General features: G+C 34.9%; 5 protein-coding genes and 2 non-coding genes across 7 annotated transcripts; 5 read left to right on the top strand and 2 right to left on the bottom strand.

The window, feature by feature from the left end:
- Positions 1-91: 91 nt before the first annotated feature.
- DFA_00919 (uncharacterized protein) lies at positions 92-1,097 on the top strand (the record flags this gene model as incomplete). Its single annotated transcript, XM_004358839.1, has 3 exons — positions 92-431; positions 623-840; positions 1,065-1,097. 3 exons carry the CDS (start codon positions 92-94, stop codon positions 1,095-1,097), a joined length of 591 nt encoding a protein of 196 aa, XP_004358896.1.
- Positions 1,098-1,248: 151 nt separating this feature from the next.
- On the top strand, positions 1,249-2,247 carry DFA_00918 (uncharacterized protein; the record flags this gene model as incomplete). Its single annotated transcript, XM_004358838.1, has 1 exon — positions 1,249-2,247. One exon carries the CDS (start codon positions 1,249-1,251, stop codon positions 2,245-2,247), a length of 999 nt encoding a protein of 332 aa, XP_004358895.1.
- A 65-nt stretch (positions 2,248-2,312) lies between these two features.
- DFA_00917 (uncharacterized protein) lies at positions 2,313-4,893 on the bottom strand (the record flags this gene model as incomplete). The annotated part of the gene is made up of 8 exons (XM_004358837.1): positions 2,313-3,215; positions 3,290-3,543; positions 3,617-3,858; positions 4,219-4,255; positions 4,287-4,313; positions 4,406-4,606; positions 4,654-4,775; positions 4,862-4,893. 8 exons carry the CDS (start codon positions 4,891-4,893, stop codon positions 2,313-2,315), a joined length of 1,818 nt encoding a protein of 605 aa, XP_004358894.1.
- A 747-nt stretch (positions 4,894-5,640) lies between these two features.
- On the top strand, positions 5,641-5,713 carry DFA_00916. Its single transcript has one exon. It is a non-coding gene; the product is annotated as a tRNA-Ile (tRNA).
- A 2,162-nt stretch (positions 5,714-7,875) lies between these two features.
- DFA_00915 (Group-specific antigen) lies at positions 7,876-9,575 on the bottom strand (the record flags this gene model as incomplete). The annotated part of the gene is made up of 3 exons (XM_004358836.1): positions 7,876-7,990; positions 8,324-8,798; positions 9,374-9,575. The coding sequence occupies 3 exons, from the start codon at positions 9,573-9,575 to the stop codon at positions 7,876-7,878; spliced, it is 792 nt and encodes a 263-aa protein (XP_004358893.1).
- Positions 9,576-9,844: 269 nt separating this feature from the next.
- Positions 9,845-9,917, top strand: DFA_00914. Its single transcript has one exon. It is a non-coding gene; the product is annotated as a tRNA-Arg (tRNA).
- A 1,708-nt stretch (positions 9,918-11,625) lies between these two features.
- DFA_00912 (uncharacterized protein) lies at positions 11,626-12,012 on the top strand (the record flags this gene model as incomplete). The annotated part of the gene is made up of 2 exons (XM_004358835.1): positions 11,626-11,891; positions 11,988-12,012. The coding sequence occupies 2 exons, from the start codon at positions 11,626-11,628 to the stop codon at positions 12,010-12,012; spliced, it is 291 nt and encodes a 96-aa protein (XP_004358892.1).
- Positions 12,013-12,085: the final 73 nt, after the last annotated feature.

Genomic DNA, 12,085 nt, shown 5'->3' with positions numbered 1-12,085 from the left:
AATAATAATAATAATAATAATAATAATAATAATAATAATAATAATAATAATAATAATAATAATAATAATAATATTATTATTATTAATAAAAATGACAATAGTAGATTTCCAAATTCCAATACCTTGGGCAAAAACAATTTTCGTTGAAAACGAGCCAATGGAAGATATTTGTTTCTTTGCCTACAAAGTCTTTTCCTTCACTTTTCCAAACAAAGAAATGTACCCAGGCATGCAAAGGGTTCGATATAGGGTAATAGTGGTATTAAAATATGGACGACAAATGACCCTATGCAAACCAGACCATTTGAAAGATACTCTTTTGCAATCTATTCTGAACAACTACTTTGGAGTATCTACAGATCCAAAGCCAGTTAGCGCTGGCAAATCGGATAAATGTGCTCACTGCGCCAAGCATGCCATATCAAATCAATGTTGGGTACCCTAAATGGGTGTTGGTTCCGACCATTAAACATCAGCGATACTTTTGACTACAAATATCATTTTTGTTCATACTCGTGCCTCATTTCACTCTCAACCAAATCATGGAAAGATGTTGCAGAAAGTAAGTAATATATAGTATATTTATAGTACATTCAATCCATTCTAATAATTCTATAAACAGTCAAATTTAAATTGGCCAAACCCTCTACTCCTATTCCAAAGAGATCATTAAAGAAACAAAAAACAAAAGGTGATGATGATGAAGATGAAGAAGAGGCAGAGGAAGAAGATGAAGAAGAGGCAGAGGAAGAAGAAGCACAAGAAGAAGAAGAAGAGGAAGATCCTGTTTTGAAAAAAGCAAGCAAAAGACTCATAAGCATTAGGATCATCATCGAGAATGTTTTTTCTCACATCAAAAGATTTGAAGTGACAAGGGTACAATTACGATTTAAATCGTCAAATGGTAATCTTAAAACCCACAACCAAATTTGGCATGTTGTTGGTCAAACAAAAAAAAATTTGCCAAACCCAAAAAAAAAAGGCTTAAATAAAATGGCTTGATTATTATGAGGGGGACATCATTTCAAATTGATTCAAATCAAATTTTTTTTTATTTTACAAAGTTGAACAACACAATCTCATCCAAGTTCAATTGATTAAATTTCAAACCAAAAAATCGTTACTTATATTTTTATATACCACTACAAATAATAAATCTCAATCATCACTTATTTATATATTTATATATATCATCGCTACAATTGCTTTTTATAAATCAATCTTTAATCTTTTTAATATTTTTCAAAAATGTCACAAGATCTTATGGATGTTATTATGAATATGGATGCTCGTCAAGTAATAGAGTTAATTGAACAAACAGAGCAATTGAAACAACAAGAACAACAAGAACAACAACAACAACAACAACAACTCAACAACCTAACATGTGATGTTAAAAGTCAATTTAGTCTTTCAATATCAACAGCTCTGATTTCGCATTTGGCATTAAGAAATTCTTTCTATAAGGGTTTTCAATCATCGTTGGTGTCATCGTCCCAGTCATCAGCTCTGTCGTCAAGTCCTTGTAACTCGTATTCTGATGCTTTGTCACAATTGTTGGAGAATTCATTAATCGGCAAGAGTTTACCATCTGACAATATTCTGTTGGTTCAAGACAATTGTAATATTGAAAGCAGAGTGGTACCAAAAAAGAATCCTGCTGTTAGATCCAAGTCAAAAAAGAGGGCTGCTTCTCTTAAGGTTGTTGTCTCTTACGAGTTTACCGACGACGAATTGCAAGGAATGAAAATGGTCCTTCTTTCAGGTCCAGATGTTGTCACTGAGAATGGAATTAGGACTTTATGGAAATTAAAGTTGTCTGGTACTCTGGTTCGTGATGATACGTCACCCATCAAATGGGAACACACCACTGTTGTGATTGCATCAGTGTATCGTGATCAAAGCGAGACATACAACATTGAAAGTCAATCTGCCAATGATGGTATCAAGTTGAACAAGGTAGTAGGCAACAACAACAACAACAACTATCCTATCAACGGCCAAACGTTCAAAATGATCCTGCTCGCATTTGATAAGCTTAAAGGAGGTCTAGATCTCACTCATATTCCAAACTGTATCGTAGAATCAAATGACATTGTCTACTCTACCAAAACAGAATACTTGCCACCAAGACATTTTATCAGCCACAATCGTGGCAGTATTACCCGCAAGATCAAATGTGACCGTTTCAAGTGGGGGGTTAATTCAAACTTTTCAATTGGTTTTAGACACTCAAAAACACTCTAGTTGATCAAACTAGCACCAACCAAAACCAAAAAGATTTATATTTACTGGTTTAATAAATAAATATTTTATCTTCTTTTATTTATTGGTTGTTGTTGTTGTCTTACTGGGATTCTACCTCTATTTGATGATTGAGATGATTGAGATGATTGTTGTTGTGAATTTCCTCCTCTAGTTTGAGTTGATCTTCTTGTTGTTGGTTGTGATTCTTCTTCACTTGATGATTCATCAGTTACATCTGAATCTTCTTCACTTGATGATTCTTGTTTTCTTGTTTGTTGTCTTGTTTGAATTCTATTATTTGTTGTTGATGTACCATTATTATTTTGATTATTTCTATTATTATTATTATTATTATTATTATTATTATTATTATTATTATTATTTTGATTATTATTATTATTTCTATTTTGATTTTCATTTTCACTTTCATCATCATCATCAAGATCAATTGATTTTAATAAGATTGGATCAATTTCACCTTCATTTCCATAGACATCAGAAATGACACGTAATATTTTTCTTTTTGATGTTTCAATCGATGAACGAGGTCCAAAACGATAGACAGCTATTTTATCACCATCTTTGGTGGTTTCTTGTTTTCTCGTCAAATAAACCTCTTTGACTAGTTTATCCAAAACCTTTTCCCATTCACCAAAGATGGGATGTTGTTTACCAACTTCGAATCCCAAACGAGCAATTTTTTCATATAGAATGTTGGACTCTAAAAACTTTCCATTCTCTAGTAGGATGACTGCCAATACGATAATCAATAGACTCTTTTCCATGTTTGACAATTCAACCACTTCATTTACCACTGGATCAATTGATTTGATTTCATTCAATAAATCCAATGGCAATGTATTACAAAGAATAAAAAATGATGGCTCTTTTTCATTGTTTACGCCTCCCATATCTTTCTTTGTTTCTTTTAATTCATATCCAAATACTGATTTTAATTTATATTTTCCCTTTAAAAGAAAAATAAAAAATAAATAGATTAATAAATAAATAGATAGATCAAATGATTTCTTTCTATATTTACATTTTGAAAAACTTTAGAAACTAAATTTCTATCTCTATAGTTTGGTAATACTTTTGAAACAATTTCAGCACGAGTGATTGGTGTTCTCTTTCTATCCAAAAACAATACATATCTTACAAATTCATCAATCAACTTTTCAATCTCTTCTGCTGTAAGTTTTGATGCAATCTCTGCTTGTGATCCTGATTTTGCCTTTTTCTTTGCTTGTGATGATCTTGATGATTGTGTTGATGTTGTTGATGTTTTACCTCCTCCTAAAGGGAAAATAAATCAAAATCAGTCAATCTTGAAATAAAAGTTATCTATCTATCTATCTACTCTTCATACTTGTAGGTGCTGATCTCTTTCTTTTCTTTTGATCTTGATCTGAATCTTCACTATCATAATCATCATCTGATGATTCTTCATAAGATGATGATGAAGAGTCATCGTCGTCTTCAATGACAATGTTTCTTCCTCTTCCTCCTCCTCCTCTTTGTGGTGTAGATGTTACACCACCTCTCCCTCTTTGTGATGCTGCAGGTTTTCCTCCTCCTCTTTGTGATGCCAATCTTTGTGACATTACTTTACTATATACATATATAAATAAATAAATAAATAAAAAGATATCTTCTTTTTCGAGTATGTCACTGACTCTTTACAAAAAAGCCCGCGTTTTTTTTTTGTTCTATTATTTTTGAAATAATCATATAAACTATTATCTATCTATGCGTATTTTATTTTATTTTTAGTTTTATTTTAACAAGGAATACATTTTTTACAATAGAAATGTTAGATTCAGATTGTAAATTAAAGTACAGTTCAATGATTAGTCAATGATATTTCATCTAATTATCAACATACTTAATCCTGGTGCCAAATATAGAAAGTATGCTGGATAAAATACTAACGACTAAACTATTGTCGGTTAGTCGTCTCGAACAACAAACTATAAAAGACCAATGAAATCAATAAACATTAATTCATCTTTTATTATTATAATTAAATAATCATTTACAATCTAATCTAAAGACATTATTACTATCTATATATTCATATATCTATATATTATTATTATTATATACCTCTCAACTAATTATATATTTACCAAGTATCTATATAGTTATTACAAGAAACCATTTGGACCCATCGTTGGGAAATCAAAATTTTGAGTAGATGTGTGATTACACATGACACAACGGAAAGCGATTGGTTTTAGGTTAAGTTTTTCAAAGTTGTATTCGTTGGTGGCACCATGAATATACGTGGCTTCGGTCGTTGGTGGCTCCCTTTTTGCATACTTGACAATCTTGCCATTTGCCAGTGTGTTTATAGGTACTGCATATAGTATGACGATCGTGATTACGCGAGCAACTGATACTCACCTTCTTTTTTGTTATAGTTGGTTTTGGGTGGTGTTGGTGTTGTTGTAGTACTGGTTGACTCTACTGCTGCTGTATTGACAACATCAACAGCAGGTGTTGTAGTAGTAGCAATACTACTAGTACTACATGTTTGTTTTTGTTGTGGAGATACTGGTTTTTTCTTTACTGATTTCTTTTTTCTTGCATGAGATTACATGATTATAAATACTCTTTACGAGCAGTTTTAATAACATGTACCATTAAACTTTTTTGTTTTTTTTTTTTGAATAAATTGAACTTTTTCTCAACTCTCGACAGAGAATTTGCTAAAGTTTGCGATCAGTTTGAGATATTCAAGATAGATTATAGTTTTGAATCGTTGGGTAACGATTGCTACTTCATTTGGTACCAAAGAGAACCTCTATCTCCCTTTGAACAACGGTCTTTTGGTTGTCCTTTGGTAGTCTGGTTGGAGAGCAGAGTAGATTTTTTTTAATTCGATTGGTGTATTTGGTTGGTCTGGTCCCTCCTTGGAAGAGATGTGCTTTGGAAGGTAGGGCAAACTCGGTGAATGCATTGTCGTGCGTGGAACGGTACAGTTGAAACCATGCTTCCCAACATGTTTGGAAGTATGAAGAACTGTTGGAGAGGGTGCCTGGGCGTAGGTACTCGACGAGTATATGGTTGGTCTACACCCTGCGGAATTGGGATTGTTGGAAGGGTCGATGAGGAAATGATGGACGATTCATCATTGGAGCCTTTTGCGCAACATGTCTGACGTTCATGTCCCAGAGTCCGATGCCTCGCTTTGTCCAATGGAGTGCACTCCGCTCTTGGGCGAGATATGCAAAATTCTGACAATAGGGTTTTAGATTAAAAAGGTTCTGTGGGGGAAAATCGTTTTTTTTTAAAGTAATTCTTTTCCTGTTCTCTCCTATCGGGAAGAGTAGTAGTGTGGGAAAATCGCGTGAAAACGCGAAAAATGAATATCAACATCATCGAAAAATTGCTCGTTTAGCTCAGTCGGTAGAGCACGGTGCTAATAACGCCGCGGTCGCAGGTTCGATCCCTGCAATGAGCAATTGTATTGCTGTTATCTATGCTGCCTCCGAGGTTTTTTTCTTTGGCTTTTATTTAGCCATCTCTGCATTCTCCACGCCAAGGGCTACATTTCTATCCAAGTTTCATCAATTTCCATCAAATTCTGATCATCAAAACATGCCTAATGGTTGGTCGAAAAAAACAACCAGTTTTTTTTTTGTTTTGAAATCTTTTGCCCTTTCCATGTTCAGGTTTTGTTCTTTGGCTTTTTTTTAGATATCTCTGCATTCTTAACTTCAGGCGTTACATTTTAATTACATTTCATAAAATTCTATATCAAATTGTGATCAAAAACAAACCAAATGATTTGACCAATAAAAACCATAAAAATCACATCAAATGTTTTATTCAAATTAGTGGTTCCAATTCCATTAAAATCATGTCATTAGCACCAAAAACTCGAGAGTTTTAAAATGTATTCTTGATTTCTATTTTTATCCATGTTTTGAATCAAATAAAATTTTGGCACTTCATTCATGACTTTTGGAATGTTTCAAAGGTTAAACTTTATTGATTTCTTTGTTGTATAAAAATAAATAAATAGAATTGTATTTAGTTTGGTTAATAGTTGGATTGTTGTTTGTCTAAAAATAAATCTACTATTTTTTTTTTGTTTTTCTCGTGGAGTTTATTTTGTATTTTTTATTCAATGTTGTTATTTTTATTTAGTTGATTATTATATTATTATTATTGATAGATATAGAGAGAATGGAAGAGGATGAAGGTGGTGAGGAGGATGAGAAGTGGATCTTGTAAACAGTAGATGATAGTTTGAATTCGTTGTAATTGTATTACTGATTCATCGGTTTGGTTCATTAGAGCCAAATGCCATCGATTACATAATTCTAACGTCTTGTCCCAATTTACTTTTATTATATGTCACAAATCATTTAGCAATCTAGCTCGCAGGTATTGTTCAGTGAATGGTTCATCTCTTTGGTGACGTAGATCATTACGTCGCGGAACCATATTCGTTCGAGTGTTGCAGCGATCAAGTTGATAGTCATTGGAGTTTGTTGGAGGTTGAGGAGTGTGATGTCCCAAACTGGTGGTGGAATGTTGTTGGCAGCAGTAACCTCTTTCAGTGTCTTCACTGGTAAGCGTGGTCTACTTGCATTGAAAGAACAAATGCTTGGAAGATTCATCTTTGCCTCACGACACACCGATGGCGGCGACAGAGTCACCCCTAACGAGCGGGAGACATTTGGTTACATACTTCCAACCAGATCTCGACCCTTTGGTAGCAACTAGTGCATTCATTGGTAGATTCCAAGTGCAGTCAAGGTGGTTCTTGATTCCAATAGATTGAACTAAAACGTTTTAGTTCAATCTATTGGAATCAAGAACCACCTTGAATAGTGATATCTATTCTTTTCTCTCAAGTGTTGGTAATAACTCATTGTCTGCGTAGAGTTTGCATCAAAAATAATACTAATTCATTGGTTGTATCAAGTAGCAAATAATAATAATAACAATCAAAAATATAATAATCATGCAAGCAATTAAATGTGTAGTAGTTGGTGGCTGTGCAGTTGGCAAGACTTGTCTGGTGATATCATATACTACTATAAGAGCTTCTCATCAGACTATGTGCCTACAGTATTCGATAACTACTGTAGCATATGTGTATTAGATCAAGTTAAAGTTGAATAGTTTATTTATTTATTTATTTAACAATCAGTCGGCCAACAACAAAACAAGATGTGGTACCAAACCAAACCGAGGTATCGTTTTTGGCAAATGTCAGCCAACTGGAGTAGCTTTATCCAGTTCAGATGGACAAGAGCTTTTGCTGTTTGGATTCCAAAAGCTGGCCATGGGAGCACAGAGAGACTGGAGTCTTTGCCATCGATTGTATAACCCGACGTCGTCATTAATTTTCCTTCTCTCCAATGGCTCGGCGATGAGGGAAAATAGCTTCGGTGACATTGGATCGCCTTGCATACCACTCTGGATACTCGCAAACTTTGACGATCAATTCATGTTCTCTCCTATCGGGGGGTATAAAAATTTTTTTTTAAAGTAATTCTTTTCCTGTTCTCTCCTATCGGGAAGAGTAGTACTCAGAAGTTACAAAGTTTTATTAATTATACTTTTTAATTGACCAGCAAGAAATAAAGATTATCTCGAGAAGAATTAAAGTTAATTTGTTCTGGGGGGTTGTCCATGTCTATGATACATGTTGTATGGACGTTGATCATGTATCTTTTTTTGTATAGTATCAAGCATGTTGGATTGTTTTGGATTGTTGCTTGTTCTAAAAATAAATTGGTTAAAGATATCGCTATTTTTTTTTTTTTTTTTTTTTTTTTTTTTTCTCAGCACTTTAGGCTGTAATATTGTGTTATATAATTATTCAGCGCAAAAGGCTGTAATTTTGTGTAAAATAATTATTCAATGTTATTATTATTATTTAGTAAATTATTATATTATTAATATTATTATTGATAGATGAAGAGAGAATAGAAGAAGATGAAGGTGTTGAGGAGGATGAGAAGAATGAGGTTGAGGTGATCGATTATAGATGAAGGGTACACAGATTGAAGCGACTGGGTCGCCCCTGACGAGCGGGAGACATTTGGTTACATACTTCCAAACCAGATCTCGACCCTTTGGTAGTACGATGATAGAGAGAGCAGCTAGTGCATTCATTGGATACACTCTGTCGTCGGTTGCTAAGATCTTTTGGCCTGGGGTCGGGTCGTACACATTCCACTTTTCGTTGGCTATGGTCAGCCTTTGGAGGTACACTTGTTTGAGAGGTAATCTTCCTCTTTTGTCTGGTTCCATTGCTGGCTTGGGTACAGCCTCTCTGCTGACGTCGTAGGGTTGGGTAAGCTTTTCCCACTCGCTGCGGCAGAGGCGGACAAAATCGTTTGGTTTGTCTTGGTTGAGTTGGTCCATCCATGATTGGGCAAATGAAACCTTTGCAACTCGGTCGTTCTTTACCTCGTGGAGGAACCTTTCGAACATCCATGCCTTTTGGGCACGGAATCTAGCGTTGAGGTCCCAGAGATTGAGACCACCTTGGTCGATCGTTTCTTGGACATGGTTCTTTTGGTTGGCTTGGTTGGGTCGTACTGACGGTCGTTGCTGAACATGAACCAATCAATAACCTTTTCCAATCTGGTGATTGCCTCGTGACTAGGTGATTCAAGGTACGTAAAATAATTTAATTGTGACAGACCATATGTTTTGAGCAAAGCTAATTTACCTCTATAGTTATTGTTGTGTTTAGGTTTCCATCTAATCAAATCGTTGATTACCTTGTCAATACGCTCTGGAAGGTGTGGTACCAAACCAAACTGGTTAAAGTAATAGCCGAGGTATCGTTCTTTACTTTCCTTGTCCATCAGTGGGTACGGTAAATTGGTTGGACTGCCAGGTGACATGATCACACATTTGTCAGTGTTGACTTTGGATGATGTAGCTTTACAGAACAGCTGAATCCATTCGTCCATTAGTTTAAATTCTTGGATGTTTTTGGCAAATGTAGACGTGTCGTCGGCAAACTGGAGTAGCTTTACCCAGTTGAGGTGGACAAGAGGCGGTGGCTTTCTCTGTTTGGTTCCGAAAGCTGGCGGTGGGAGCATAGAGAGAGAGACTGGTGGCTTTGCAGTTGTGGTGTCGATTGGCAAACCTTGTATGCGACCGTCGTTGATGATGCTTCTCGCCAATGGCTCGGCGATGAGGGCGAATAGCGTCGGTGATATTGGATCACCTTGCTTTGTGCCTCTGACGGTGTGGAATGGTTCAGACAGCGAGTCTCCTACTCGTACACGGACTGAAGAGTCTGCTAGCATGGACATAACAGCGTTGACTATCAGTGGTGGAGCACCCATCTTGGTCAAGGTTCGTTGGATGGCAAGGTGGGAGACAGAATCGAATGCCTTGGAAAAGTCGTAGAGAGTGGTGATGGCCTCTTTGTTGTCCTTGTTTGTCTCGAGTGCTTGGTTCATGACGATCAGATTGTCGTGGATCAGACGTCCTGGGACAAAGCCCGTTTGGTAGGGGCTGATGACCTTTGGAAGGACTGCCGATTGTTGATAACTTTAGATGGGGTACAGCGTATAAATACGCCAAAAACATATCCAAAAACACAAGAGTCAGTGGATGTTTAGCTCAGTTGGAAGAGCGATTGGCTACGAACCAATAGGTCGCAGGTTCAACCCCTGCATCATTCAAAATCTTTTGTTTGTTGTTCTTTTGTTTGTTGTTCTTTTGTTTGTTGTTCTTTTGTTTGTTGTTCTTTTGTTTGTTGTTCTTTTGTTTGTTGTTCTTTTGTTTGTTGTTCTTTTGTTTGTTGTTCTTTTGTTTGTTGTTCTTTTGTTTGTTGTTCTTTTGTTTGTTGTTCTTTTGTTTGTTGTTCTTTTGTTTGTTGTTCTTTTGTTTGTTGTTCTTTTGTTTGTTGTTCTTTTGTTTGTTGTTCTTTTGTTTGTTGTTCTTTTGTTTGTTGTTCTTTTGTTTGTTGTTCTTTTGTTGTTCTTTTGTTGTTCTTTTCGATTCATTTCAGCTTACCAAAACTGGCAAAGAAAGGGGCTTTTTTGATTCATAAATATATTAATTCATAGTGAAATTCTCTGACATCTTCCCTATAAAGTCTAATCGATTTATTATCATCTATCCTTTTGTCAACCCAATTGCCTGTTCTCCCATCCAACCATTCCAACTATTAAATAAACTAGGGAACCAATTGGATAGAAAGAATAAATTAACAATATTTTTTGGTCCTAGTCGTAATTCTGATGCCATCTATTACTTTTCAATATCATATCTTTATCAAGTTCACTTAAACTAAACAAAATATCCCAGCAAGCCTGCTCCAACATGTATATCCATCCTCTCAAACCAAAAAAAAATTTGGTTACAACCACATACCAGAACCACAAAGTTGGCGCACCCAGGTACAATCAAATTATATATGCGGACGCGAAGTCAAGTAACATACTAGATAAACAACAAGGACTGTGACGATCTACAAGTAAATCTGCATACATAATATAAATTATAAAATATTCCTCATTTTTTTTATCTTTCATGTCTTGTTCTGATTCAAACTTGCTGGACCTTATGTGGAAAAAAAAAAATGAATTTTCATTCATTACTAGTACTAGAAAGCTGCTACGACAAATATACTGCTAGTAGGGTCTATCATATAAGGGTTAGTATAGGGGACTCTGAATCCCTTCATCTGAGTTCGATAGCGAAAAAACCTTAAAAATGCTCTATCATATAAGGGTTAGTATAGGGGACTCTGAATCCCTTCATCTGAGTTCGAATCTCAGTAGAGCAAAGCAATAATGCAACTTTTTTATTACCTCGCAATAGTAGAAGCTTCTTGATCGAAAAAAAGTGCTTCGGGTTTATAGTTGGTGACTATGTGTAGAATAGATGTGTCTGGTCTTATCCTCCATATGAAGAATCCTATTCTCGATAGGGAATAAGATATCACCATCCATTACATTCATTATTTAACTATCGTATCTAACCTAATAAATCGAGCATTAGTACCTGGGAACTAACCGCCACGAGGTCGCCATCCGTCTCGTGATGGCTATATAAGAGCCTAAAACACTTTTATTGTTATTCTGTGCTTGTTCTGTACTTATCATATATACATATAATATCTCTTTCCCTCCATATCTGTATCTATTCACTGTTATCTTCCTCTCATTCTATTCTAATACTCTTCTCAATTAAAAAAACGAAGCAATAGTCGAAAAGATTGCTCGATGAAAAAAAAAAAAAATTCAAAAAAAATCCTTGTCCCAAAATATCTTCTTGCTGGGCTGATCAATGAAGCCATGTGACCACTATTAAATATCATCGGTCAGTCAGATGGCATAGGTTCAAATCGTTCAGTCATGGTCGAAACCAATGCCTATTTAAACCATGTTTCAACATCATTTCATCATTCAACTACAGCAACTTCAACAACTACAAATGTCTTCAGACAAGACAAGTTTCAAATTAAATCAACATCATAGCAAATCTTTAACAAGTTCAAGTGTCCCTAAAAAAGTCGTCAAGAGGTTACCATCTATACCAAAGACCCAAATAAATAATAGAATGAGTAGTTTTACTTTTAGACCAAATAGTCAAAGAAAATTTGATTGGCCAATAGATCCAATTTCTTTCTTTTACAAATCTAAAAATGTGTAAGTTAATCAAAAAGTCCTCCTTCTTTCTTTTCAATTTATTAATTCATGACATTTATTTCTTTTTTAGACCATCAGAAATAATAGAATTTAAAGAATTTCAAAATCATTATTCATTTGATTATTTAAATCAAATGGTAATTGATAAAAAAAGAAAAGAGTCATTTTCTACTACTATATAAATAAATTATTTT

The sequence above is a fragment of the Cavenderia fasciculata genome (genome assembly GCF_000203815.1).
Source record: "Cavenderia fasciculata unplaced genomic scaffold Scf_Dfasci-F-a-25c12.r2-5, whole genome shotgun sequence".
In the NCBI taxonomy this organism is placed as follows: domain Eukaryota; phylum Evosea; class Eumycetozoa; order Acytosteliales; family Cavenderiaceae; genus Cavenderia; species Cavenderia fasciculata.
This window is presented reverse-complemented; position numbering and strand designations above follow the sequence as displayed.